Genomic DNA, 26299 nt, shown 5'->3' on the forward strand with positions numbered 1-26299 from the left:
ACTTTACTAAAAGTTACCCGGATTCAAGTCAATAATTGTGTGAATATCTGACACCACCAAATAAAAAGTAGCAGTGCTCAGGGACACTTGACATTAAGGCCTAGATTCAATCAGATCAAGCATAAACATGCAATAGCCGACACCCGCATAGCTGGAGTTTAATGTGACGTTGTACCTGCTACACCTGAAAAACAACTGAAATCTTTTTTTGTCATTATTTCCATTCACAAAATAGAATGAAAGCGCGTGTCAACCATTCTTGAGCTTGCCATTGGACATGACGCAACATGGGCAGTATAGCAGCTTGCATTGACTTCAGAGGAAGCGTTCCCTCAATGGCTGATGGTGGATGACAATGCCGGATGCCCGATGGCTGTAGTGTAGCAGGGACATGAGAGCTGTCAAATCGGTGAGCGGCAAATCGTTTTGTCATTGTCATGAATCCACATCGTTCTACTCGCGTTAGAGGATTTCTATCAGCCTTATTGAGGTGTAGATTACATATCACAATCCAATGTTCGAACTTGTAAACAAGGCTGCATGGGATTTAACTTAATGATGCTCCATAAAGCCAAAGTCAAATTTCCACTTCAGGTAAATTAAAATAAAATACAATTGTGTGTGTCACATGCTTAGTAAAAAAAACAGGTGTAGACTAACAGTGAAATACAATGCAGAGGAAAAAATATTGCAAAAATTATAACACAAGGAATAAATACACAGTGAGTAACGATAACTTGGCTATACACATGGGGTACCATTACCGAGTCAATGTGCAGAAGTACGAGGTAATTGAGGTAGATATGTACATATAGGTAAGGGTAAATTGACTTGTGTGGTGGTTAATTTCTTTGGTATCAAATGAAGAGAGACAAACTTATTACACAAGTCAGAGTTATGCTTAAACTAAATCTTTATTCACTTAATAAGGAAAGCAGGTCACACCACAGACAGAAGTGAATGATGTGAGTGCTCTGCAATAACGATTGCTGTTCGACAAACCACACTTAGATGATTCGTTGAGAGCCCTGAGACAATTAATACAAACACCTTTTATAGCAAAGATACACCCCTTTAGTCTAAATGACAAACAACAGATGTGTGGAATGGATCACAAGGTTAGGATTTGATATATGAGAAATGAGTATCCCCCAGCCAGATAGCATTTGCTATGAAGACTGTTCTTATTGTACAGAGTTTGGCCCCTAAGGCACGGCCCTGCCCGTCCATGGTACTTCACAGCACAGAATCACCAACTCATTCTATGGCATAAATCAATTGTCAACTCCAGATACCCTTATCTCAAGTAAAACCCATGTCCTTGACCACACGGCTGGACGAGCTCACTGAGGGGAGTGAGCCTCTAAGATACACTATCCCAGGATAGGTGCAACACAAAAGATGACATACAATGATTCCAGACACTATCCCACACATCCTGTCTCAGACCTTATCTCCCCCAAGGCCGAAGGAGGGAGTGACTGGCGCACAGACATTGTGGAGACAAGTAATTGGTTCCCCACATGGTTTGTAATAGGTAAAGATACATATCTACATATGAAGACAATGTTCCCTCCTGTCCTCTTCTCTTTCTGATATTCTGCATAGCAACAGGGACATGTGATAGACAAGCCTGTCCTCTCCCCTCTCTGGGCCCCAGGTGACTGAGGCCCATATGAGGGAGGAAGTGCAACTGCCAACACCAGAGTCCGAAGGGATACATTCTAATAACAAGAGTTCAACAGTTCAATCATATAAGCGCATTATGCAGATAAGACATCTTAATTATCTATGTTACCGAGCTAATTCTGATTCTTCCACCACACTAGGCATCAGGATAGATAATAAACAGTTGCTGAAGGGTATTGATGAGTCAAAAGAGTTAGTGCAAAGAGGGTCAATACAGATAGTCCGGGTATTTATTTGGGGCGGCAGGTAGCCTAGTGGTTAGAGCGTTGGGCCAGTAACCGAAAGTTTGCTAGATTAAATCCCCGAGCTGACAAGGTAAAAATCTGTCGTTCTGCCCCTGAAAAAGGCAGTTAACCCACTGTTCCTAGGCCGTCATTGAAAATAATAATTTGTTCTTAACTGACTTACATAGTTATTTGTTTAACTATTTAGTAGTCTTATGGCTTGGGGGTAGAAGCTGTTTATGGTCCTGTTGGGTCCAGACTTGGTGCATTGGTACCGCTGGCATAATGCCAGGAGACGCTTGTGGATTTGACAGCTCAAATGCAATTCCACCTCTGACAAAACAACCGCCATGCGGTTGTCCGCCAGCACAGATCTGATAGTGTGCATAAATACTCTGAGGATTTGAACTTTCAACCTTATGGTCGGAATGTATTAATGTTTCAGCAGTCGATGGTTGTTTGTTACCAAGAGCATACAGTATCTCCACACACTCTGAAAAATAAGAGTAAGGTTACAGTACAGTGTTGTTCCCTGATGTACAACAAGGTCAAAAGGTACACATTAGGTACCTTTTAGAGGTATACATAGGAACTCACATGGTTCTGATTGGTACCTTTTAGGGTACATGTGTGGTTGATCTAGTATAAGGAAGAAAAAAATCTCCACAATATATGAATATCAAGCTGCATTCTTAACCATGAGGGAGGTGGGAATTTACCAGTTGTGAATTTACCAGTTGTGAAGTAAATACCTGTTGGATGCATTAACGTGCTTGGAAACCATTGTGAACCGTCAATTGACTAATGGCCAACAAGCTGTGTCAACCATGAACTAAAAGTACAGCTATCATGCTTGTCAAAAATGTATAGAGTTCAAAAGCCATATTAATAGATTGCTTTTTAGCATAATGTTTTGTCGTTCCAGTTAACTGCCGAAAAAATACAGTTATTCAGCTAATTTCATTAGTCAGTGATGTGGGAGAAGTTGAAGATCAGGGATGATAGACGCATTTCCCACTAGAAATTACCAGTTGGAGGGTTGTTCAAGCTGATTTTTCCCAGTTGTAAATTCCCACTTCCCACTTGGTAACAAACGCAGCCATTAGATGCAACCATTACTGCACTTTGAAATGTAGGTGGGGAAAATGTGCTGGTGGGGGCTCATTAGCATATTTTGTAGCATGGTCTAAATATTTAGTATTTGTGCCAACTGTCAGTGGAAATACAGTTTAAGTGCTTTTATCATTATGTTGAACAAGGTTGAGCAAGGCTTTTGACATTGTTTGTTATGCAATCTTTGTCAGAATGTGTGACACTGTTAAAAGGTTAGCGTGCATTTTCCAGTAGAACCTGGTTCACGAGAAGTTAATGTTCAATAGCTTACTGTCAATTAGTTACAAGTGGGTTATTGTGAAATTCACACTTACTCTACCTAATGCATCACACTCACTGACCTAAAGGTCTGGTAGGAAAGTGAGTATTACAATTGCATGGTGACTAGCTAAAAAATGAAATATATTTGGATGCTTTGGTGTCTAATACACTGATAAATAAATAAATAAATAAATAAATAAATAAATATAGCGATGCTCCCCATCCAACCCGACAGAGCTTGAGAGGACCTGCAGAGAAGAATGGGATAAACTCCCCAAATACAGGCGTGCCAAGCTGGTAGCGTTATACCCAAGAAGACTCGAGGCTGTAATCACTGCCAAAGGTTCTTCAACAAAGTACTGAGTAAAGTTTCTGAATACTAATGTAAATAAGGTATTTATGTTTTTTATGTTTAATACATTTACAAAAACAAAAAAAAAGGTTTCTCTTTGTCATCATGGTGTATTGAGTGTCGATTGATGTGGGGAAAATCATTACTTAATCAATTTTAGAATAAGGCTGTAACGTATCAAAATGAGGATAAAGTCAAGGGGTCTGAATGCTTTCAGAATGCACTGTGTGTATATGTTTATATATATTTATATATGCACTGAGGGTACAAATCATTTGGAACACTTGCTCTTTCCATGACAGACTGACCAGGTGAAAGCTATTATCTCTTATTGATGTCACCTGTTAAATCCACTTCAATCAGTGTAGATGAAGGGGTGGAGACAGGTTAACGAAGGATTTTTAAGCCTTGAGACAATTGAGACATGGAATATTTAAGTGCCTTTGAACGGGGTTTGGTGGTAGGTGTCAGGCGCACTGGTTTGAGTCTGTCAAGAACTGCAACACTGCTGGGTTTTTCACACTCAAAAATGTCCTGTGTGTATCAAGAATGGTCCACCACCCAAAGGACATTCAGCCAACTTAACACAACTGCGGGAAGCATTTGAGTCAACATGGGTCAGCATCCCTGTGGAACGCTTTCGACACCTTGTAGAGTAGTTGAGGCTGTTCTGAGGGCAACTATTAGGAATGTGTTCCTAATGTTTTGAACAGTCAGTGTATATTAGGGCTGGAGAACTGAGTGTACAAGCTTAATGTTTATGAACAGACAACATTAACAAAGTTATTGTGACTTTTACATACATACTGACAATTAGTTTCCAGTAACTTCTGACAACAAGTTTCCATTAAGTTACTGGAATATGCACAATAACCTCTTCACACTTTAGCTCATTACTGACACATTCTCTTATGAAGTTTACTGAAAGACAGTATCAAAGAAAAGGTTCTTTCCCAGCATTAGCATAACCATCAAACACTTAAACAGCTACAACACTTCCACTAACGGTTGTACACATATATTTGACCACGCCCCTCAGATATGCTAATGAGACCCACCAGTATATTGCCACCACCTATCAAAGCCCAGTGATGGTACCTTATTTTCAAAATATTGGGTAGCAACCAAGAGCTTATGAGTTCAAATCCCATTTAAGCCCCAAGTGTGGTCACAGTAAACAATTATACAAGATTCTTATATAGCAGTATACTGTAATGTTATAGAAATAACACCTTCAAGTTGTTTTATATATTTATTTATACTGTAACTTTAGCAAAGTGCAGAAATATATTATTGCCAATCTGTTGTGAGGTTGAGTTGTGAGGTCGAGTCCTAAGTACAGCAGCATACTGTCCTTTAACATTAACACCTGAATTCATCTATAAACATACAGTAACTACACTGAACAAAAATATAAATGCAACATGCAACAATTTCAAAGATTTTACTGTCTTATCGCTCATAAGGAAATCAGTCAATTGAAATAAATTCAAAAGGCCCTAATCCATGGATTTCACATGACTGTGAATAGAGATATGCATCTCTTGTTCACAGATACCTTTTTTTTTTTTTAGGGGCCGGGATCAGAAAACCAGTCAGTATCTGGTGTGACCACCATTTGCCTCATACAACCCAACACATCTCCTTCGCATAGAGTTGATCAGGCTGATTGTGGCCTGCGGAATGTTGTACCACTCCTTTAATGGGTGCACGAAGTTGCGGGATATTGGTGGGAACTGGAACACGCTGTCATACATGTTGATCCAGAGCATCCCAAACATGCTCAATGGATTACATGTCTGGTTAGTATTCAGGCCAGGGAAGAATTGGGACATTTTCAGCCTCCAGAAATTGGTTACAGATCCTTGGGGCCATGGGGCCATGCATTATCATGCTGAAACATAAGGTGATGGCTGTGGATGAATGGCACGACACTGGGCCTCAGGATCTTGTCAATGTCTCTCTGTGCATTCAAATTGCCATAGATAAAATGCAATTATGTTTGTTGTCCGTAGCTTATGCCTGCCCATACTGTACCATAACCCCACAGCCACTATGGGTCACTCTGTTCACAAAGTTGACATCAACAAACCGCTCGCCCACACAACACCATCTACCTTGTACAGTACAATTGAAACTGGGATTCATCCGTGAAGAACACACTTCTCCAGCATGCCTGTGCCCATCGAAGGTGAGCATTTTCCAACTGAAGACGGTTACGCCGTCGAACAGCTGTCAAGTCAAGACCCTGGTGAGGACGACGAGCACGCAGATGAGCTTCCCTAAGACGGTTCTGACAGTTTGTGCAGAAATTCTTTGGTTGTGCAAACCCACAGTTTCATCAGCTGTCTGAGTGGCTGGTCTCAGACGATCCTGCAGGTGAAGAAGCTGGATGTGGAAGTCCTGGGCTGGTGTGGTTATAGGTCGTCTGCGGTTGTGAGGCCGGTTGGATGTACCTCCAAATTCTCTAAAACGGCTTATGGTAGAGAAATTAACATTCAATTATCTGGCAACAGCTCTGGTGGACATTCCTGCAGTCAGCATGCCAATTGCATGCTCCTTCAAAACTGGAGACATCTGTGGCATTGTGTTGTGTGACAACTGCACATTTTAGAGTGACCTTTTATTGTCCCCAGCACAAGGTGCACCTGTGTAATGATCATGCTGTTTAATCAGCTTCTTGATATGCCACACCTGTCAAGTGGATGGATTATCTTGGCAAAGGAGAAATGGTCACTAACAAATTTGTGCACAGAATTTGAAAGAAATAAGCTTGTTTGGCATGTGGAACATTTCTGTGACCTTTTATTTCAGATAATGAAACATGGGACCAACACTTTACATGTTGCGTTCATATATTTTTGTTCAGTATACTTGTAGATTTACCATATTTTGACTGTAATTAGACCGAAACATCCAGGGGACCATGACTATTTAAATGTTATTAATGTCAATTATGTCTTTAAAAGTAAAATATTCAAAATTACATTTGACACCTGGGTTTTCTTATGTGCTCAAATGTTGTCACGTGTAGTTTCATGTTATCACATGTTGAAATTTTGCATCCCCATGTTGTCACATTTATTGCACATTAATTTCACATAAAATCATATTCTGATAGATATGTTCTCAGTCACGTGTAGTTTTGTGTTATTACATGTTGTTTCACGTGTCACATGTTGCTTAACAAGTTGCCACATGTTTTCACATTAGCTTCACGTTAAATCACATGTGATCACATGAGATCACATGTTTACATTTGAAATTCATGTTGTTTTTCCATAACGGTTCAGTCTTCCTCCCACCTTTTGAAACTGATTTGCAGTTATTATAAGTACCGTTCCTTGGCAGGAATATGCAGTTGCTCAGGGGTATGTTCGAGAATCAGAGTTCATTATGAGCTGCATTAGTTCACGGTTTACATAGCAGTGATCAGCATAGTAATGATGGAGTCAGTGTACCAGGGTTGGGGTCAAATTGAAGGCAGTTCATTCAGGAAGTGATTTATATTTAAAATTCAGAAATTGAAAAATGTTTTTGAAATAAATAGTGTCTACTTTTCAGTTTATTGAGAAGTCATAAAAAAATATAAAATAAATGTTTTCCATAACTTAGTTATTATTTCTGTTTACTTCCTGAATTGACCCCAATCAAGTGTACTGACTGTCTGTGTTCTGTTTGTTTGTCTCACCTTCAGGGGGCGCTGGTTACGGCATGTGCAGACGACACGCTACACCTGTGGAACCTTCGCCAGAGACGCCCAGCCATTCTGCACTCGCTTAAATTCAACAGGGAGAGGTAAGTACTCTACGTGCGGTAACACACACACACAAACATATACACACACACACACACACACACACACACACACACACACAGGACCTTGCATAAAGGCATGCATCTTTTCTGTTTGACATCTTGTGGCTCGATGAGATGGATTCTACTTCAAGGCCAGAGTATTCCCAAATGAATTCAAGTTAGACAGAATAAATCTACATGTCCCAAGGTTCACCGTCAAAGTTCCCAAACTATACTCAGAGTTCAGTAAAAGCATTCACCACAATGCTGAATGTTGCAAACATCAACATTTCCTCATCTTTCAAAACGCTCTGGGTGAGCCATTCACACATTTTCTGCATGGCCCTGTCTGCCCTGAATATGACAGATGTATTGTGTAGGTGTATGCTGTGCAGAATGTGGGAGCATGGTGAAGTTTGTGCAGAGTCTAGCTAAAAGGGTTCATTCATCTTCCCTTAAGCCTTCCAGGCAATAGAGGTGGATAGGGCATAGGGAAGAATCAGTCAAAGATACTGTAGTGAATGGCGAAAGTGAGTAACACCCTAGCAGGGATTAAAACCTGGTTCGTCTCACCCAATATTACCCTAGCCATAACAGGCTTATGAAGGGGTAATTCAGGAAAAATATTGGTGTGAAAGACTCTATTCTGTTCTGAAATCTGATATTTTGTAGTTTTGTAAAATGTCTAAAGTTTTATGGCCTCTCCATCTATTTTTGTGTCTCTTTCTTCAGTTAATTGTATGCAGACACCAATAAAATATTGGAGCAAAGTTTGAAAACATCCTAAATGATCAAAACAGCCGATACTACAATGTTATTAACTGGTCTATCTCACGACTCTCTTGTCCTGTGGGGTAATCTTCAGGTGCTATGAAACAGAAAAAAGCTCATTCAAACACTTTGTACATATTGTTTGAGTGCTTGAAGAAGAGAGAGAGAAAGGGATGCTTTGGAAGGATCTGTTTTTGTGTGTTGTGGAGGTCTTCCTGTGTGAATATTTGAAAAAGTGAGAAACAGAGAGATCCTTTGGGAAGATATTTTGAAGGTCTTTCCCATTTCGACTCATGAATACAAAAAAAAAAATCCTGTGACAATGAAAAATGTCCTAACCTTTGAAGCCCCATCTAAGAAGTCATGAATGATAGTGTTGTAAAGCTTTCATTATAGGAGTTTTCTGCATGTGTTCCCTTAAAAAAACACATACAATTAGCATTTTCACATGTGAAAATCACAATTGTCATATGTGAAATAGATGTTTAGAGTTCATATGTTAACTCCCCCTTTTCACATGAGTAGAAAAACATGTTTTTACCTCACATGTGAAATGCAGTTACATGAAATGCATGTTAAAAACTTTCAAATGTGGAATTGCAAAACCATTCTAGTGTACATCTAATTTGCATTTTCACATGTAATAAAAATTCACACGTACAAATATCTAACTTTCACATGTAAAATTGCAAGTTCACATGTGGTGGTGAAATAGTGGTATTCGACACACGTGAGAAGGTAGTGTTAACTTATTCCAATAGTAATGTTTTCACATATGGAATTGAAAATTCTGTAATGTCATTCTCTAAAAAGGTAACAGCCTACTTGAGTATAATAATTCAAGTGTGTTAAAAATAATTTGTTGTTATTTCTGAGACATCCATTCCTGAGTGTTACTGCTGCAGACGCATGCCTCTCTTCTTCATATGCTGGTCAGTGACCGTTGGAAGAAGTCCAGTGAAAAGAACAGAAGTTAACGCTCCATGTTTCCATATTTATCTTGTTTTTTTTTAAATATAGAGCTATTTTAGGCATTGAACACTTAACTACTCTTCTACATTAGAATGAGATTGAGTGTCTGGAAAGAACTGCGTTGTTAGAGTTAATCAGTTAACTCAAATTAGCTTTTTGGAATTTTAGTGCACAATTTTTTCATTGCATTGTCTGAAAACGTTCAGAATACACTGGGAAAAAAAAGAAAATACATCATCTATACAGTTAAAAACAACAATGCGATGACAAGACAAGTTTATCAATTTACCTGGTTTTGCTCAGCGTTACTTTGGACAAAATCTAAACGGCAATATTCTTGTAATTATTTTTGTGTAAAAAAATCTTAAATTACAGCTCAGTTTGAGCAAATTATGAATTTACGATTAACCGTGATCCAATGACATGGTGACATTTTGTGTTGATTTCACGTTGAATTCACATTAGTTGGCAACTCAACCAAATGTAAATCAAAACTAGACGTCTGTGCCCAGTGGGTAACTACTTATATTCCTTCAGATAATAAGATAAGAGGTATGTCATTCAACCCATCTCCCTTACCGAGAATAGTGGATGTCAGTTTTCAATTAACAGGTCAAAGGAACTGTCACATTGAAGGTGGTATAAAACCACCATTTACACAAATGAGGTCAATTGTTGATAATGCACAATGTTCACAGGAGTTATGGCTGTGTTTGAACAGCAGTAAGTTATATCTGAAAGTGAAATACACTTCAGGAAGGCAGGGACTTGAATCGAGTCCAGTCGCTCACCACCGCCACATCTCATCACACAGGACCAATAAACCTTGAGAAAACAGACAACACTTTTAGATTCCACTGAAAATCCACCAGAAATCCTTCTGCAATGTTAATCTAGGTAACAGTATCTTTAAATCATAAAGCTACTTTGTGCACACTCTTTAAAATGCCAACGGTTTAGGGGTACGAGTGTGATGGCCTCCTTAATAATGTCCACTAAAATGCTACATTTAATCCCTTTTAGGCCGTGACAGAGAAACTACCTTTGAGTCATGGTGTGTCTCAAGGCTCCAATGTTGAACATTTAGACCAACAGTCAGACCCTAGAACACTACAACACCCATAATCCACCTGGTCTGTACTGGGTGGCCATTTTTTCTCTCAAATCAACCAGTAAACTCCAAACACTACAGTCCCCAGAAAGGTCATGCAAAAATGCTGGCTTTGTCATAGCCATTTTGCGTCCAACCCAATAGCTCAGTTATGGTCTTACTTGGTGGCATTCCAGCTCAATGTTTTTGTGTAGTGTTCGTCAGACGTGTCCGAAGGTCCCCTTGTGTGTGAGTGACGTTTAACACTCACTGATACCCCATGTGTAGGATTAAAGGGATGGGAAACCCTCTGGCAGACAACTCTTTGTTTCTCTCTATTTCTGTCTCCCTCCATTCCCATATCACAGAGAGCCAGACAGTCCTCAACCTTTGCCTAGTAATTGCCATTAAAGTCGTTTAAACCTGAGGAATTGAATTACCTTTCCTGGTGATAACTGCAGTCCGTGTGACGAGGGGGAATTGCAGAGCAGGGGGGAAGGAAGGTGTTTTTAATAGATTTCCACTAGCCACCCAGGTGGGAAGTGCATGGGTTGCAAAATTGAAAATGTCCGGGCATGATCATTCCCATCACCATCATATAGTACATTTTCTGTGATTATTTCTGGTATGACGCCAGTGTGGGTTTTGGTCAGGGAATTTTCACATCATGCAGATGCTCTTCAGTTGTTTGTGTGGATTTCAGTAACAAAATCTAATCAAATCAAAGCTTATTGGTTGTGTACACAGATTTGCATAACAGATGATAGTGCAGGTGCAGAAAACTGCTTATGTTTTTAGCTCCAACAATGCAGTAATATCTAGCAATGCAATAAAACTAAAAATATCAAAAAACAAACAAGAGATTAAGAAATATCAGAACCAGCAATATCAGAGTCTGGAATGTATATTTACATATAAAACATTAGGAACACCTTCAGAACAGCCTCAATTCATCGGGGCATGGACTCTACAAGGTGTCGAAAGCATTCCACAGGGATGCTGGCCCATGTTGACTCCAATGCTTCCCACAGTTGGCTTGTAGTGGATCTCTACTCCGAATAGCTCGTCCCAACTCATCCCACAGATGCTCAATTGGATTGAGATCTGGTGACTGGGCAGGCCACTGCAGTAAGCTGAATTCACTGTCATGTCTGTGAAACCATTACAATCCTAGCCTTGTGGCATGGAACATTATCCCATTAGTTTGTAGCCCAAACGGTTCGAACGTTACCAAACAGAAGTTGGCACATCACCGGTACTGACTTCAGACGAGTCTCCTGACACTTGTGAGGGTCGTAGAGAAAAACGGAGATGACCATTGTGAGAGTCTCCCCTTTCCATAGAGTGTTCATAATAGTTTGTAGGTCAAACCGTGCGGACACTACAGACGTTCTCGTGAGAAGAGCAATTTTTGGGATGTCTCACGGTCTGACAAATAACGTTCTACTTCTACCACATTTCACCGCAGGTGCGGAAGTGCGACACTGGCGGATGCGGTGGATTGATCCTACGTTTTTTTGTTCAGAATGTTTTGGTCATCGTTTCATATGACTGAACAAACCTTCTGGACATCAAAACAGCGATTACTAACCTCGATTTGGATGAAGACTTTTATTTCAACAAATTGGAGGTGAAGGACCATAATGCTCCCCCCAGACCAGACCCATATCCCCGTCACCTGGAAGAGGTGGAAGCGGCGATACAGAGGTCCGCGTTGGGGATATCGAACGAGATCCCTAATATTAAGGAAGTCTTGAGGTTCTGCTCGCCTGAGTTAGAATACCTCATGAAACTATAGACCACAGTATTTACCAAGAGTGATTTCATCTATATTTTTCAAAGCTGTAAATCGACCAGCACAAACTGATGCTGACACAAAGACCGCACTCAACCAGCCATATAAGGCCATAAGCAAACAAGAACATTTTCACCCAGATGTGGCGCTCCTATTAGCCGGGGATTTTAATGCAGAGAAACTGAAATCTGTTTTACCTCATTTCTAACTTGAGGCTTAAAAAACTCTAGATCACCTCTACTCTACATACACAGATGCATACAAAGCTCTCCCTCGCCCTCCATTTGGCAAACCTGACCATAACTCCATCCTCTTAATTTCTGCTTACAAGCAAAAACTAAAATAGGAAGTACCAGTGATGTGCTCAATATGGAAGTTGTCCAATGAAGCGGACCCTAAGCTACAAGACAGTTTCGCCAACACAGATTGGAATATGTTCTGGGATTCATCTGATGACATTGAGGAGTTTACTACATCAGTCACCGGCTTCATTAATAAGTGCATTGACAACGTAGTCCCCACAGTGATCGTACGTACATGTCCTAACCAGAAGCAATGGATTACAGGCCACAGCCGCACTGAGCTAAAGGCTACAGCTGCCGCTTTCAAGGAGTGGGACACAATACGGACGCTTATAAGAAATCCCTTTAGCTCTCCAACGAACCATCAAACAGGCAAAGCATCAATACAGGACTGAGATCGAATCCTACGACACCGGCTCTGACGCTCTGCAAACTATCACGGATTACAAAGGGAAACCCAGCCACGAGCTGTCCAGTGATGCCTCCCAGATAAGCTAAATGCCTTCTACGCTCGCTTCAACGCAAGCAACACAGAACTACACATGAGAGCACCAGCTGTTCCGGACAATTGTGTGATCACGCACTCCGTAGCTGATGTAAGATTTTTTAAAGATTGATTACCAGGATGCGTACTCAGAGCATGTGCTTACCAGCTAGCAAGTGTCTTCACTAACATTTCCCTGACCCAGTCTGTAAAACCCACGTTTCAAGCAGACCACCATACATAGCCGCTGGAAGAAGGAGAGGGTTACACACTGCTATATCAGTCTGCTAATACAGAAAGAGTAAAGGCCCAGTGCACTACTTATTATTCATTTTGTATTATTTATTTATGTCTGATTTTTTAGGGGGTGCTGCAGCACCCTCAGCACCCCTACTTCCCGCGGCTATGCCACCACAGTCCCTGTGCCCAAGAATACCTAGGTAACTTGTCTAAATTACTTTCTCCACGTAGCACTCAGCTCTGTAGCCATGAAATGCTTTGAAAGGCTGGTCATGGCTCACATCAACAACATCATCCCAGACACCCTGGGCCCAATCCAATTAGCATACCGCCCCCAACAGAGCCACAGATGTTGCGATCTCTATTGCATTCCACACTACCCTCTCCCTTCTGGACAAAAGGAACACCTACGTGAGGATGCTGTTCAAATCAAATCAAATCACATTTTATTTGTCACATGCGCCAAATACAACAGGTGTTGACCTTACCGTGAAATGCTTACTTACAAGCCCTTAACCAACAATGTAGTTCAAGAAATAGAGTTAAGAAAACATTTACAAAATAAACTTAAGTAGAAAATACCATTACCAAGTCAACGTGCGGGGGTAAAGGTTAGTTGAGGTTCATTGACCATAGCGCCCTTCAAGCTTATCACTAAGCTAAGGACCAGGGGATTAATACACCTCCCTCTGCAATTGGATACTGGACTTTCTGATGGGCCGCCCCCAGGTGGTGAAGGTATGCAACAACACATCCGCCACTCTGACCCTCAACACGGGGACCCCTCAGAGGTGCATGCTTAGCCTCCTCCTGTACTCCCTGTTCACCCACAAATGTGTGGCCGCACACGACTCCAATACCATCATTCATTTTGCTGACAACATGACAGTGGTAGGCCTGATCACCAACGTTGAGACAGGCTACAGGGAGGAGGTCAGAGACCTGGCAGTGTGGTGCAAGGACAACAACCTCTCCCTCAACGTCAGCAAGAGAAAGGAGCTGATCATGGACTACAGGAAACGGAGGCTGAACACGTCCCCATTCACATCGACGGGGCTGTAGAGGAGACGGTCGAGAGCTTCAAGTTCCTCTGTGTCCACATCACTAAATCCAATCAAATTTTATTGGTCACATACACATGATTAGCAGATGTTATTGCGGGTGTAGCAAAATGCTTGTGCTTCTAGCTCCGACAGTGCAGTAATATCTAACAAATTACACAACATATACCCAATACACACCAATGGTCCTAACACACCAACACAGTCATGAAGAGGGCACGACAATGCCTCTTCACCCTTAACTCAATCAATCACCCACCTATCTCCTACCCCACAACACTGACTCAGTATCGGTACTCTTTGTATATAACCTGTATAGTGCCTCGTTATTGTTATTTTATTGTGTTACAATTATATTTTTATCTATTTGTTCATTTGCTTAGTTTTTAAGTACATTGTTGGGAAAGGGCTCGTAAGTAAGCATTTCACAGTAAAGTCTACACATATAACGGCACATATGACAAATACAATTTGAAATGATTGAAGTGACATCAATAAGGGATCATAGAATTCACTTGGATGCACCTAGTCAGTCTATGTCATGGAAAGAGCAGGTGTTCCTAATGTTTTGTATGCTCAGTATACATCTGGTATGTACAGACAGTATGGACAGTAAATTAATAGAACTGGTGTATACAGCAGTAGTTCTGTTGGATGAACCATGACTAGAATACGGTATATACATATAAAGTGGGTAAAACAGTATGTAAACATTATTAAAGTGACCAGTGTTCAATGACTATGTACAGTACATTGGGCAGCAGTCACTAAGGTTCAGGGCAGGGTACCGGGCGTAGGCCGGCTAGTGATGACTGTTTAACAGTCTGATGGACTGGAGATAGCAGCTGTTTTTCAGTCTCTGTGTCCCAGCTTTGATACACCTGTACTGTCTCTGACTTCTAGATGGTAGCAGGGTGAACAGGCCATGGCACAGGTGGTTGAGGTCCTTATTTTCTTGTCCTTCCTGTGACACCTGGGGATATAGATGTCCTAGAGGGCAGGCAGTGTGCCCCTGGTGATGTGTTGGGGTGACCGCACCACCCACTGGCAGTGATACGGCCCGACAGAATGCTCTTGATGGTGCATCTGTAGAAGTTTGGGATGTTCTTAGGGGCCAAGCCAAATTTCTTTAGCCTACTGAGGTTGAAGAGGTGCTGTTGCACCTTTTTCACTACGCTGTCAGTTTGGAGGGACCATTTCAGGTCTTCAGTGATGTGCATGCCAAGGAGCTTGAAGCTATTGACCCTCTCCATGGCGGCCCCGTCGATATGGATGGTGGCGTGCTCTCTCTGTCTCACGTAGTCCACGATCAGCTCTTTCATTTTGTGACGTTGAGGCAGAGGTTATTTTCTTCCCAGCACCCTGCCAGGGCTCTCACCTCCTCCCTGTAGGCTGGCTCGTCATTGTTGGTAATCAGGCCTACAGTACCACTGTTGTGTTGTCAGCAAACTTGATGATTGCATTGGAGACGTGTTTAGCATACGCAGTCATGGGTGAACAGGGAGTACAGGAGGGGGCTAAGCACGGACCCCTGTGGGGCCCCCGTGTTGAGGACCAGTGTGGCATAGGTGTTGTTGCCTACCTTCACAACCTGGGGTTGGCCCGTCAGGAAGTCTAGGACCCAGTTATACAGGGAGGGGTACAGACCCTGAGCTTAGTGACGGTCTTGGAGTGCACTATAGTGTTGAAGGTTGAGCTGTAGTCGATGAACAGCATTCTCGCATACAGTAGGTATTCCTCTTGTCCAGGTGGCATAGGGCAGTGTGCAGTGCAATTGTGATTGCGTCGTCCATGGATCTTTTGGGGCGGTATGCAAATTGTAGTGGGTTTAGGGTAAGGTGGAGGTGATATAATCCTTAACAAGCCTCTCAAAGCACTTCATGATGACAGAAGTGAGTTCTGTGGGGGGATAATCATTTTGTTCAGTTACCTTCACTTTCTTGGGTTTAGGAACAATGGTGGACATCTTGAAGTAAGTGGGGAAAGAGATAACTACACTCTGGATAAATAGAAAACCTCAAACGTTCAAAAGATCCTCATTTTGATATGCTTGAACAGCAATCAAATAAATCATCCAATGAAGCACAGGAGGAGAAATGTCCTTCCAATGAATCAAACAAAACAATGGAAGAGGAGGCGGTTACAACAATGTCAAAGAAGGACAGCGCATTGCTGGCAAGAATGAACATACAGCTACAAAAGCTTGATCTATTGCCCGGAGTAATAGAGGACATTGAATCCCTCAAGGTAGGAATGGATTACAGCAACAAATGAATGGAAGAAATAAGGACTGAAAACAAAATATTGAAAGCGACAGTAGACTCCCTACACTCAACGACAGAGAAACTCCTGAGTGATAACACTAAAATGAAAGCGGAGCTACTTCACCTAAAAAGCAGAAGCATGAAAAATATATATTTTAATACTGGGAGTGAAGGAGAATGGAAATTCTGGCAACAGAAGAAAAGGTGAAGGATTTCATGAAACATAATCTTAAAATGACCAACAAACAGATGAATAAAATTGATTTCCAAAGGGCGCATCGTTTTGGTCGAAGGGTTCCCCAGAAACCCTGACTCATTGTTGCTAGACTATCCCATTACAAGATGAAGGTGGCCGTGATGGAAAGGGGTAGGGAGTTGAAGGGCACACCATTCTCAGTCAACGAACAACTCCCCCAAGAAATAATAGAGAGATGACACGTCCTTTATCCCATTTTCCAAAAAACATAGAGCAGAGAACCAGAATGTGCGCTTAGTATTGGATAAACTGTATGTAAACAACCAGCTCTTCAGGGACTCAAAGTTTACAATGTGGCCTCCTAAGCTAGTTCCCAATACACAGAATTACACCACACTACACATTACCACTCTACACCACACTACAGAAAAATCACACTACAGCATTACAGCACTACAGCATTACACCACACTACACATTACCACTCTACACCACACTACACAAAAATCACACTACAGCATTACAGCACTACAGCATTACACCACACTACACATTACCACTCTACACCACACTACACAAAAATCACACTACAGCATTACAGCACTACAGCATTACACCACACTACACATTACCACTCTACACCACACTACACAAAAATCACACTACAGCATTACAGCACTACAGCATTACACCACACTACACATTATCACTCTACACCACACTACAGAAAAATCACACTACAGCATTACACCACACTACACATTACCACTCTACACCACACTACAGATTACCACTCTACACCACACTACACATTACCACTCTACACCACACTACACATTACCACTCTACACCACACTACAGAAAAATCACACTACAGCATTACACCACACTACACATTACCACTCTACACCACACTACACAAAAATCACACTACACAAAAATCACACTACAGCATTACAGCACACTACACATTACCACTCTACACCACACTACAGAAAAATCACACTACAGCATTACACCACACTACACATTACCACTCTACACCACACTACAGATTACCACTCTACACCACACTACACATTACCACTCTACACCACACTACACATTACCACTCTACACCACACGACACAAAAATCACACTACAGCATTACACCACACTACACACAAAAAAAACATTTATTCTCATCAACTTTTGCAAAAAACTGTTGTTGGTTTTTGGCTCCATCAGGCTACTAGGCCTCGAACAATCCATAACGGGCTAGGTGCCCTTACAGTCCTATAAACTTTTTTTGGTATAGCATATTCTTGGACTATGCAGATGTAGATTCAAGTTTGAGATAATAGGCAAAAGAAAATGGGTGATGACAGGCAGACTGTTTTACAGGACTGCACAAGCCTTAAAATGTTAAATAATGGTTTGGTGTTTATTCTTGTCTTTGATTTAAACTGAATGTAAGGATCTGAACATAGTTATATTGTGGCTACTCTCCTAGCAGATGTGAATCGGAACAAACAGTTTTGATAGAGATTATTGACTAATTTAATAAGGTTGTGATACGATATAAAAACGTAAAGGATTTAATATTGCTCCGATGTACATAGGCCCATGGTCACCAGGGTCGGTTGAATCCGCTTGCTCACGGCTGGTAAATTAAAACAAACTAATGGTATGCTAAATTAAATTGGTAAAGCCAATAGTAACTGGTTTAAGAAAGTACATTTTAAACCAGTACTTTCCCATGGGGCAGGACATTTTGATCTTATAAGTTTTGTCTACGTTAAATCTTTCTCTCTCCACACCTTTTCTACGTTTTGTAAAACAGCCTAAGCGTTTGAACAGAGAACCTGGCGCAAAAGTGGATGTGAATCGGAACGAATCATTTTGATATAGATTATTGACTCATTTAATAAGGTTATTGTTATGTTCGTCGTAAAGATTGGACCAAGGTGCAGCGTGGTAGGCGAACATTTTACTTTATTTAAAATGAACACCGACAAAACAACAAAATACAACACGAACGTAAAGTTCCGCAGGCTACACAGCAACTATACAAAAACAAAATCCCACAAACTAAAGGTGGAAAAAAGGCTGCCTAAGTATGATCCCCAATCAGAGACAACGATAGACAGCTGCCTCTGATTGGGAACCATACCCGGCCAACAAAGAAATAGATAACATAGATTGCCCACCCTAGTCACACCCTGACCTAACCAAATAGAGAATAAAAGGGATCTCTAAGGTCAGGGCGTGACAGTTATGATACGATATAAAAATGTAAAGGATTTAATATTACTCCGATGCACATCGGCAATCGGTTAGGCCCATGGTCACCAGGGTTGGTTGAATCCGCCTGCTCACGGCTGGTAAATTAAAACAAACTAATGGTATGCTAAATTAAATTGGTAAATCCAATAGTAACTGGTTTAAGAAAGTACATTTTGCCTAGTCATTATGGGGTATTGTGTGTAGATTGTTGAAGAAAAAAACAATATAATCCATTTTAGAATATGGCTGTGACGTAACAAAATGTGGAAAAAGTCAAGGGGAATACTTCCGGAATATTTTCCGAAAGCACTGTATATATCCATAAAAATGATGCGAGCTGATTCATGATTTCGACTGGCTGAAAAACACTGCCTGTCTGTCTCATCCCGTCTCGTTCATTACTATGGGACAGCTGGAGATCGAATTTCAATATTGAAACAATGTTGCAAATGTCGGAGAGACAGACAGTAAGGTTTATACAAATCGCTGTTTTTGAAAACGAAATGTTAGTCGAAAAGAAATGTGAGGTAATGTCTAGATGCTTTTCATAGTGGAGACCAAGTTTTTAAATTGCTTGTCTGGGCTGATGAGACAGTGGATTGCACAGTCAGATGGAACAGAGAAAAAATAGTCATTTAACGTCATAGATTTAGCTGGTGGTAACTTGTGGCATAGAAACCGTCTGGAATGCGGTTTTAACCAATCAGCATTCAGGATTAGACCCACACATTGTATACATTTGGATGATGTATTATTTTTGGTGTTGTGATGTATAAATTGGATACCAATCATCAGTTTGGGAAGGCCTTTTCCGGTTTCAGCATGACAATGCCCCCCGTGCACAAAGCGAGGTCCATACAGAAATGGTTTGTCAAGATTAGTGTGGAGCACAGGAGGCTGCTGAGGGGAGAATGGCTCATAATAGTGGTCCCAACGGCGCAAATAGAATGGCATCAAACACCTGGAAACCATGTCTTGATGTAGTTGATACCATTCCACATATTCCGCTCCAGTCATTACCATGAGCCCGTTCTCCCCAATTAAGGTGCCACCAACCTCCTGTGGTGTGATAAACTTGACTGTCCTGCACAGAGCCCTGACCTCAATCCCATGGAACACTGACTGCGAGCCAGGCCTAATCGCCCAACATCATTGTCTGTCCTCACTAATGCTCTTGTGGCTGAATGGAAGCAAGTCCCTGCAGCAATGTTCTAACATCTAGTGGAAAGTCTTCCCAGAAGAGTGGAGTCTGTTATAGCAGCAAAGGGGGGACCAACTCCATATTAATGCCCATGATTTTGGAATGAGATGTTTGATGAGAAGGTGCCCACATACTATTCGTAATATAGTGTATTTGTAATGCTAGAATATAACAAGGATGACATATGAGCACATTTCTTTTGATATTTTTTTTCTTCCAAATAGGCAACGTGCAAGTAATGAACATTAAGAATGGTTCTTGTTTTCAATTTCCTTCTCTCGTTTTACTGACATTCTGATCTAATGAACTGAATGAATGCCTTTCCTCTATAGTGATTGTAGGAATGCGAATAAGTGAGCCTATAATGTTTACGCAGAATTTTTATTTGGCAAACGGATCTAATGAACTTAACGAAATGGTCCGATATGGCTTTCCTTTGTTTTATTCAACAACTGCCAACTTGCAAAGTGAGCCGATAATGAGCCGCTGTATACAGACTTAGTGACATATACTGTACATGGAGGAGGCTTAATCAAGCTAGTCATCTTGTTTACTTTCTTGTATCCTTCACGCTAGCACCAAAAGTAAAAACGTATTGATAGGGGGCAAAATGCAGTCGGACCCTCAAATAACTGGCATCCACATCACTATTACAGAATTTCCACATATAATCAAAGCCTACTGGATGACAACCTGTTTTTAACCAAGACAAAGGATTTTACAACTGACTTTTTCCTGCATAAACATACGTACAGCAGATCCCCTTGTAGAATGGGACACTTTAAAATGTGGCTTTTAAAGGTCATGCAATTCAATATTCATCTTTAAAACAAATTAAAAAATCTGTCAAAAGAGTTTGTCATAGGCGTCGATGAAAGGTGACCAAAACGCAGCGGGTATAGTGCTCATCTTCTTTTATTATTACGAAAACAACAAACCGACAATCAACAGTTCTGCAAGGTACACAGACTATACAGAAAGCAACCACCCACAAACCCAAAGGAAAAAACAGGCTGCCTAAGTATGGCTTCCAATCAGAGACAACGAAAAACACCTGCCTCTGATTGGAAACCATACTGGGCCAAACATTGAAAAAGAAACATAGAAATAGAAAACTAGAACCAAAATCCCCTAGAACCAAAAAAAAACAAAACACACAAAACAAACACCCCCTGCCACGCCCTGACCATACTACAATTACAAATGACCCCTTTACTGGTCAGGATGTGACAGAGTTCATATTATTAACAAAGGAAATAGAATAAATAACAGTAGAGATAGAATCTTCAACATAGAAATGGAACCAAAAAGAATTGACAGAAACTTGTTACAAATGACTGAGTCATCTATGATTCACAAAATTATATTTTGAAAGAGGAAGCAAAGTAATTTAAGCATATGTTCTCTTTTCAGTTTCCTCCATTTCCACTAACTGAAGTTAACTGTAAGGATTTTTCCCCTAATAATAGTGTAAAATTAACCTGTACAGCTGTACAGAGAGACTTGCACGAGGGCCAAATTGCGGAGGAGGAACTTCTAGATGCAATTAAAGCCTTTAGGCCATGGAAAACTCCAGGGATGGATGGCATATCAGTTGAGGTATATGAAACCTTCTTTGATCTACTGAAATATCCACTATTAGCATGTTTTAACCACTCCTATAAAAATTGTAAACTTTCAGGTACTCAGCAAGGTCTGATTTCACTATTACTGAAACAGGGCCCAGGTGGTATGTATAAAGAGCCGGTCTAAAAAACTGGAGGGGCCTTACAGTTCACTGTTGTGATGCGAAAATCCTAGCAAAATGCATAGCACATAGAATTAAAAAGGTGCTGTCGGATATTATCCATCCTGATTATTCATCCTGATCATGGAAGATACATTGGAAATAATATAAGACAAGTACTTGAAACAATAGAACACTAGGAACAATCTAGGAAAGAAGGTCTGGTATTCATAGCAGATTTTGAAAATGTTTTTGATAAAGTACAACTAGAATTTATATAGAAATGCCTGGACTATTTTTATTTTGGAGAATCTCTTAAAGTTATGTATAGTAACGCCAGGTGTAAAATAGTAAATAATGGCTACTTCTCAGAAAGTATTACACTGTCAAGAGGAGTAAAACAAGGTTGTCCACTGTCAGCATATCTATTTATTATGGCCATCAAATGTTAGCTATTAAAATCAGTTCCAACAACAATATAGAGGGGCAGAAATCCAGAGCTTAAAAACAAAGGTGACTCAAATTTCCTCTTAAATCCAAAATCTGGATCCTTGCACAGCCTCATAGAGGTTCTAGATAATTTTTCTGGATTACAACCAAACTATGATAAGTGTACCATATTACGTATTGGATCGCTAAAAAAACTTTTACATTACCATGTAGTTTACCAATAAAATGGTCTGACGGTGAAGTGGACATACTTGGTTTTCATATCCCTAAAGTAATAAAGGAACTTACTACAACACACTGTTACAGAAATTTAGCAAAAATAGATACAATCTTGCTACCATGGAAAGTTAAATACCTCTCTATTTGTGGAAAAATCCCTGTAATACATTTTTTACTCATATCCCAGTTGACCTATTTACTTACGGCCTTGCCTAGGCCGAATGATTTGTCTTTTAAATTATTTGAGCAAACATATTTCACTTTATTTGGAATGTCAAGCCAGACAAAATAAAACATGGTTATTTATATAATGAATATGAGTTCGGGAGGGAGCTAAAATTATTAAACATTAAAGCATTAAACCTCTCACTAAAAGCATCAGTCATAAAAAAGTTATACTTAAACCCAAACTGGTTCTCCAGTAAGAACGTCTCATCCCTTGTTCAAAAATGGACTTTTTCTCTTTATCCAGATTACAAGCTCTCACTTTTAGTTAATGGAAAAATCAATTTTCTTTTAAATATCACCCTTTCTAAAACAAGCCATACAAAGCTGGTTGCAATTCCAGTTTCATCCTGCAGAAAAGACAAAACAAATATTACAACAAATAATATGGTTACATTTAAATATGCTAATTGATAAAAAAAACATTATGCATGATTTTTTTACGGAATTATCTTTGTTACATTTGCAGTTGACAAACATATATGGAAATGTTTGCTCTATCCAAAATTACAACAAACTGATCGCAGCATTATCTCCAAAAATGGAGGAGGCAAGTGGAAGGGGGAGAAGGTAGTGAACTTGTTTGTTTTTCCTTTATTAAAGACCAAAATTGGCATAAAAATAATAAATAAAATAACGTATCAGTTTTACTTTTACTTTACAAAATGTTGACCACGGCGCCATAAAGGTTGCAAAATAGTTGGGAAGAGATTTTCGATGTGTCAATTCTGTGCCACATGGTTTATGAACTTATACGCAAAACGAACGGTTGATTCAAAACTTAGTTTTTCAATTTAAATTATTATACAAAATTCTTGCCACAAACAGAATGGTATGTGTATGGGGCATACAACCATCTCAGCTCTGCAGATTTTGCTGTGAAGAGAGAAAATCAATAGATCACTTATTTTGGTAATGCCTCTATGTAGCTTGTTTCTGTAAATCATAGTCAATCAATCAACAAGAGTTAGGACGATTCTAAGGGCCTGTGACTGACAGTGGCCTTCAAAAATTATTACAACATTAGGTTAAAAAAAATTCAATACTAAATTATTAACCTATCATCATTAATATAACATTTTATTTACAATGTACTAATAAAACAAACGGTTTCTCTTTTTTTTAGGGGGGGGCAAAAAGTAAACATCCAGAGAGCCTCTGTATTGACCCCCCCCCTCTATTTATATGAAATGGTTCGGTCCTGCCCCCTGCCTCGGAACGGTACTTGCTAGCAACGAATTGCGTGTGAGGAGTGTCGGTAGAGCATCATGTCTCAGCTTCCTAAAGAAAAATCTGGCTTCCAAAAACGAAAAGAAAGAAAAAAAAGACAGGAGAGAGAAAAGAAAGGACGGACAGTATGTCACCCAATTTTTCAGAAAGGAAGGTGGGTGTCGTCTGTGAGTGGTGGAAATTAACCTGTTAGCTTAGTTCATCTGAAATAGGCTACTTTTGCTCGCCTAACATTAGTTACTTAATATCTTCACAGAGAATTCTGGGTATTTACATTTCGCTCCTCTTTTAGCTGATATTTAATCAATGCAGGCAAACTTTTTAGCAAGCTATTCATACTAAATCAGTTGTCCCTGCCCCTTCCTGGTGCAAGGCCCAACAGATGCAGCTTCAGGCTCAGCAGCCCAGTCTCCCCATCCCCATAGCCCTGAACCAGCCCTACTCCCAACTGAAGAAGGAGGTGAGCAGCATTGTGTTGAATGACATGACATTTGGCATAACTGCAGGTACTGCAATGCATTGAAGATAGGAATGTGATTCTCCAGTCAGAACAAATCTCACTTGACACAGAGGCAGCCATTATCAGAGCCTTAAAGGAAGAGATGCAGGCTCTTAGAGATGTATGGGAGTCTCTCCTGTCTGAGGCAGCACTGATTGCTACGCAAATGGATGTTGCACCTCAATTTAGCAAGGAACACAGCCACCAGAGGAAAAGAAAGAGATTCCATGATGAGACCTCTCAAGAGGAGACAGCTCAAGACAGTGCAGCAACGGTGTTTCCGAACACAGTGTTTTTTACTGCTATGGACAACATCATAAGTGACTTGGACACTAGGTTCCACACCACTGCAAAAATTGTAAAATCATTTTCTGCTGTTCTGAAAGTTGGGCAGATAAGTGAGGATAAAGTCCCTTCTGTGTGCCAACCACTGATCATGACATATTCCAGAGATCTTACACCTGAGTTTCAACATGAAGTAAGACACCTGAACACTGTATATGCTGCCACTTTCCCCCCTAACTTGTCCCCTCTTGGTCTCCTGAATGCAGTTTGTAAGATGCAGCTGCAAAGCATTTTTGGAGAAGTGTGCATTGCTTTACATATATTTTGCACACTGCCTGTAACTGTTGCTGGTGGCGAGAGAGCTTTCACTAAGCTAAAACTGATAAACTATTTGAGGTCCACTATGTCCCAGGGCAGGCTTTGTAGTCTTGCCATGCTGTCCATTGAAAGTCAGTTAGCTAGAAAGCTGGACTTCAAAGACTTGATCAAGAAGGCTGGGCTCTTGGTGAGTAAGGCTGAGCAAGGGCCAGTGAAAACTATTAAATGGCATGGCTATGGATATTGGATCACTACACACATGATGCCCACAAGCTGAGAAAAATACTGAGAACAGACTGAGAACAAGATATATCTCAAAGTAATGGCTGGATTTTCACAAAATTTGTTGTGCACAATCAAGACCCCAAGTGGAAGAAACCTATTGATTTGGTGACTTCTTGACCTTTCCTCTAGCGCCACAATCAGACCTTTTCATTTCCATTTTGTTTTCCATTTTCTATTCCCACTTTTACAGGTGTTTATTTTCTAGTTGGTATGTATACTTAGTTCAACAATCTGCTGCTGATTTTATTATTTTGTTTGTTATATCATTCTATAGTTGATAATATACATTTATTTTAATTTAAGTGGTTAATGTATATTTAAGTTATATTTATTTTAAGTTATTCATTAATGTTAAGAGAATTTTCCATTCAAGAATTTTACCAATAAAATTACATTTAGACTGTAAAAGATGGCCTTTAGCACATTTCTTATAGAGGGTATCAGTCTTGCATCAAATCGTGAATTCCACTGTATGCAGAATGTTGCATGCATGTCTGCACAGTGTTATATTTTCACAGCTCACTATCAGAGAGTTGCATGCCTGCAAAGGTAGAGTCATTTAAAGCTTTGAATGGGTCGATTTGGTTCTGGAGGTGTGTGGTTACAGGTAATTGCGCAGGGTTGTTGTGGCCTGTGGTGGTGGGGACCCAATTTGACATCTTTTCATGGGGACCAAAATCCCTGGCAGCGCCCCTGGCTGTATGGTATCTACCTAGATGTAATGTATATCAAAATATCACATTACTTTATTCTTGCTATGTACAATACTGTAGAAAAAAAGTGCCATGTATGTAAAATGTGGGTAGAATATACATGTAAAAAAAATATTTTTAAAAGTGGTAGTGGATCAATTTTGCTTAAAAAAGAATGACCATAATCCATTGCACATCTGCTTGTCCGGTCTGTGTTATTTTACGCCTGCTACGGAAGAGACCGAAGAATGCGTAATTGTGAGGGGAAATAGAGAGCAGCTCTTGCTTCGC

The 26299-nt window shown here is 40.3% G+C and overlaps 1 protein-coding gene across 14 annotated transcripts in view; it reads left to right on the forward strand.

Annotated features, from left to right (window-relative positions):
- stxbp5l (syntaxin binding protein 5L) overlaps positions 1-26299 on the forward strand; it is a 233983-nt gene that overhangs the window by 106341 nt on the left and 101343 nt on the right. For all 14 annotated transcript variants that reach the window (XM_014163997.2, XM_014164001.2, XM_045704487.1 and 11 more), the window contains exon 4: positions 7337-7437. In XM_014163997.2, the coding sequence (XP_014019472.1) occupies positions 7337-7437 (101 nt within the window). The remainder of the gene's footprint in view (positions 1-7336; positions 7438-26299) is intronic.

The sequence above is a fragment of the Salmo salar genome, chromosome ssa21 (genome assembly GCF_905237065.1).
Source record: "Salmo salar chromosome ssa21, Ssal_v3.1, whole genome shotgun sequence".
NCBI lineage: Eukaryota > Metazoa > Chordata > Actinopteri > Salmoniformes > Salmonidae > Salmo > Salmo salar.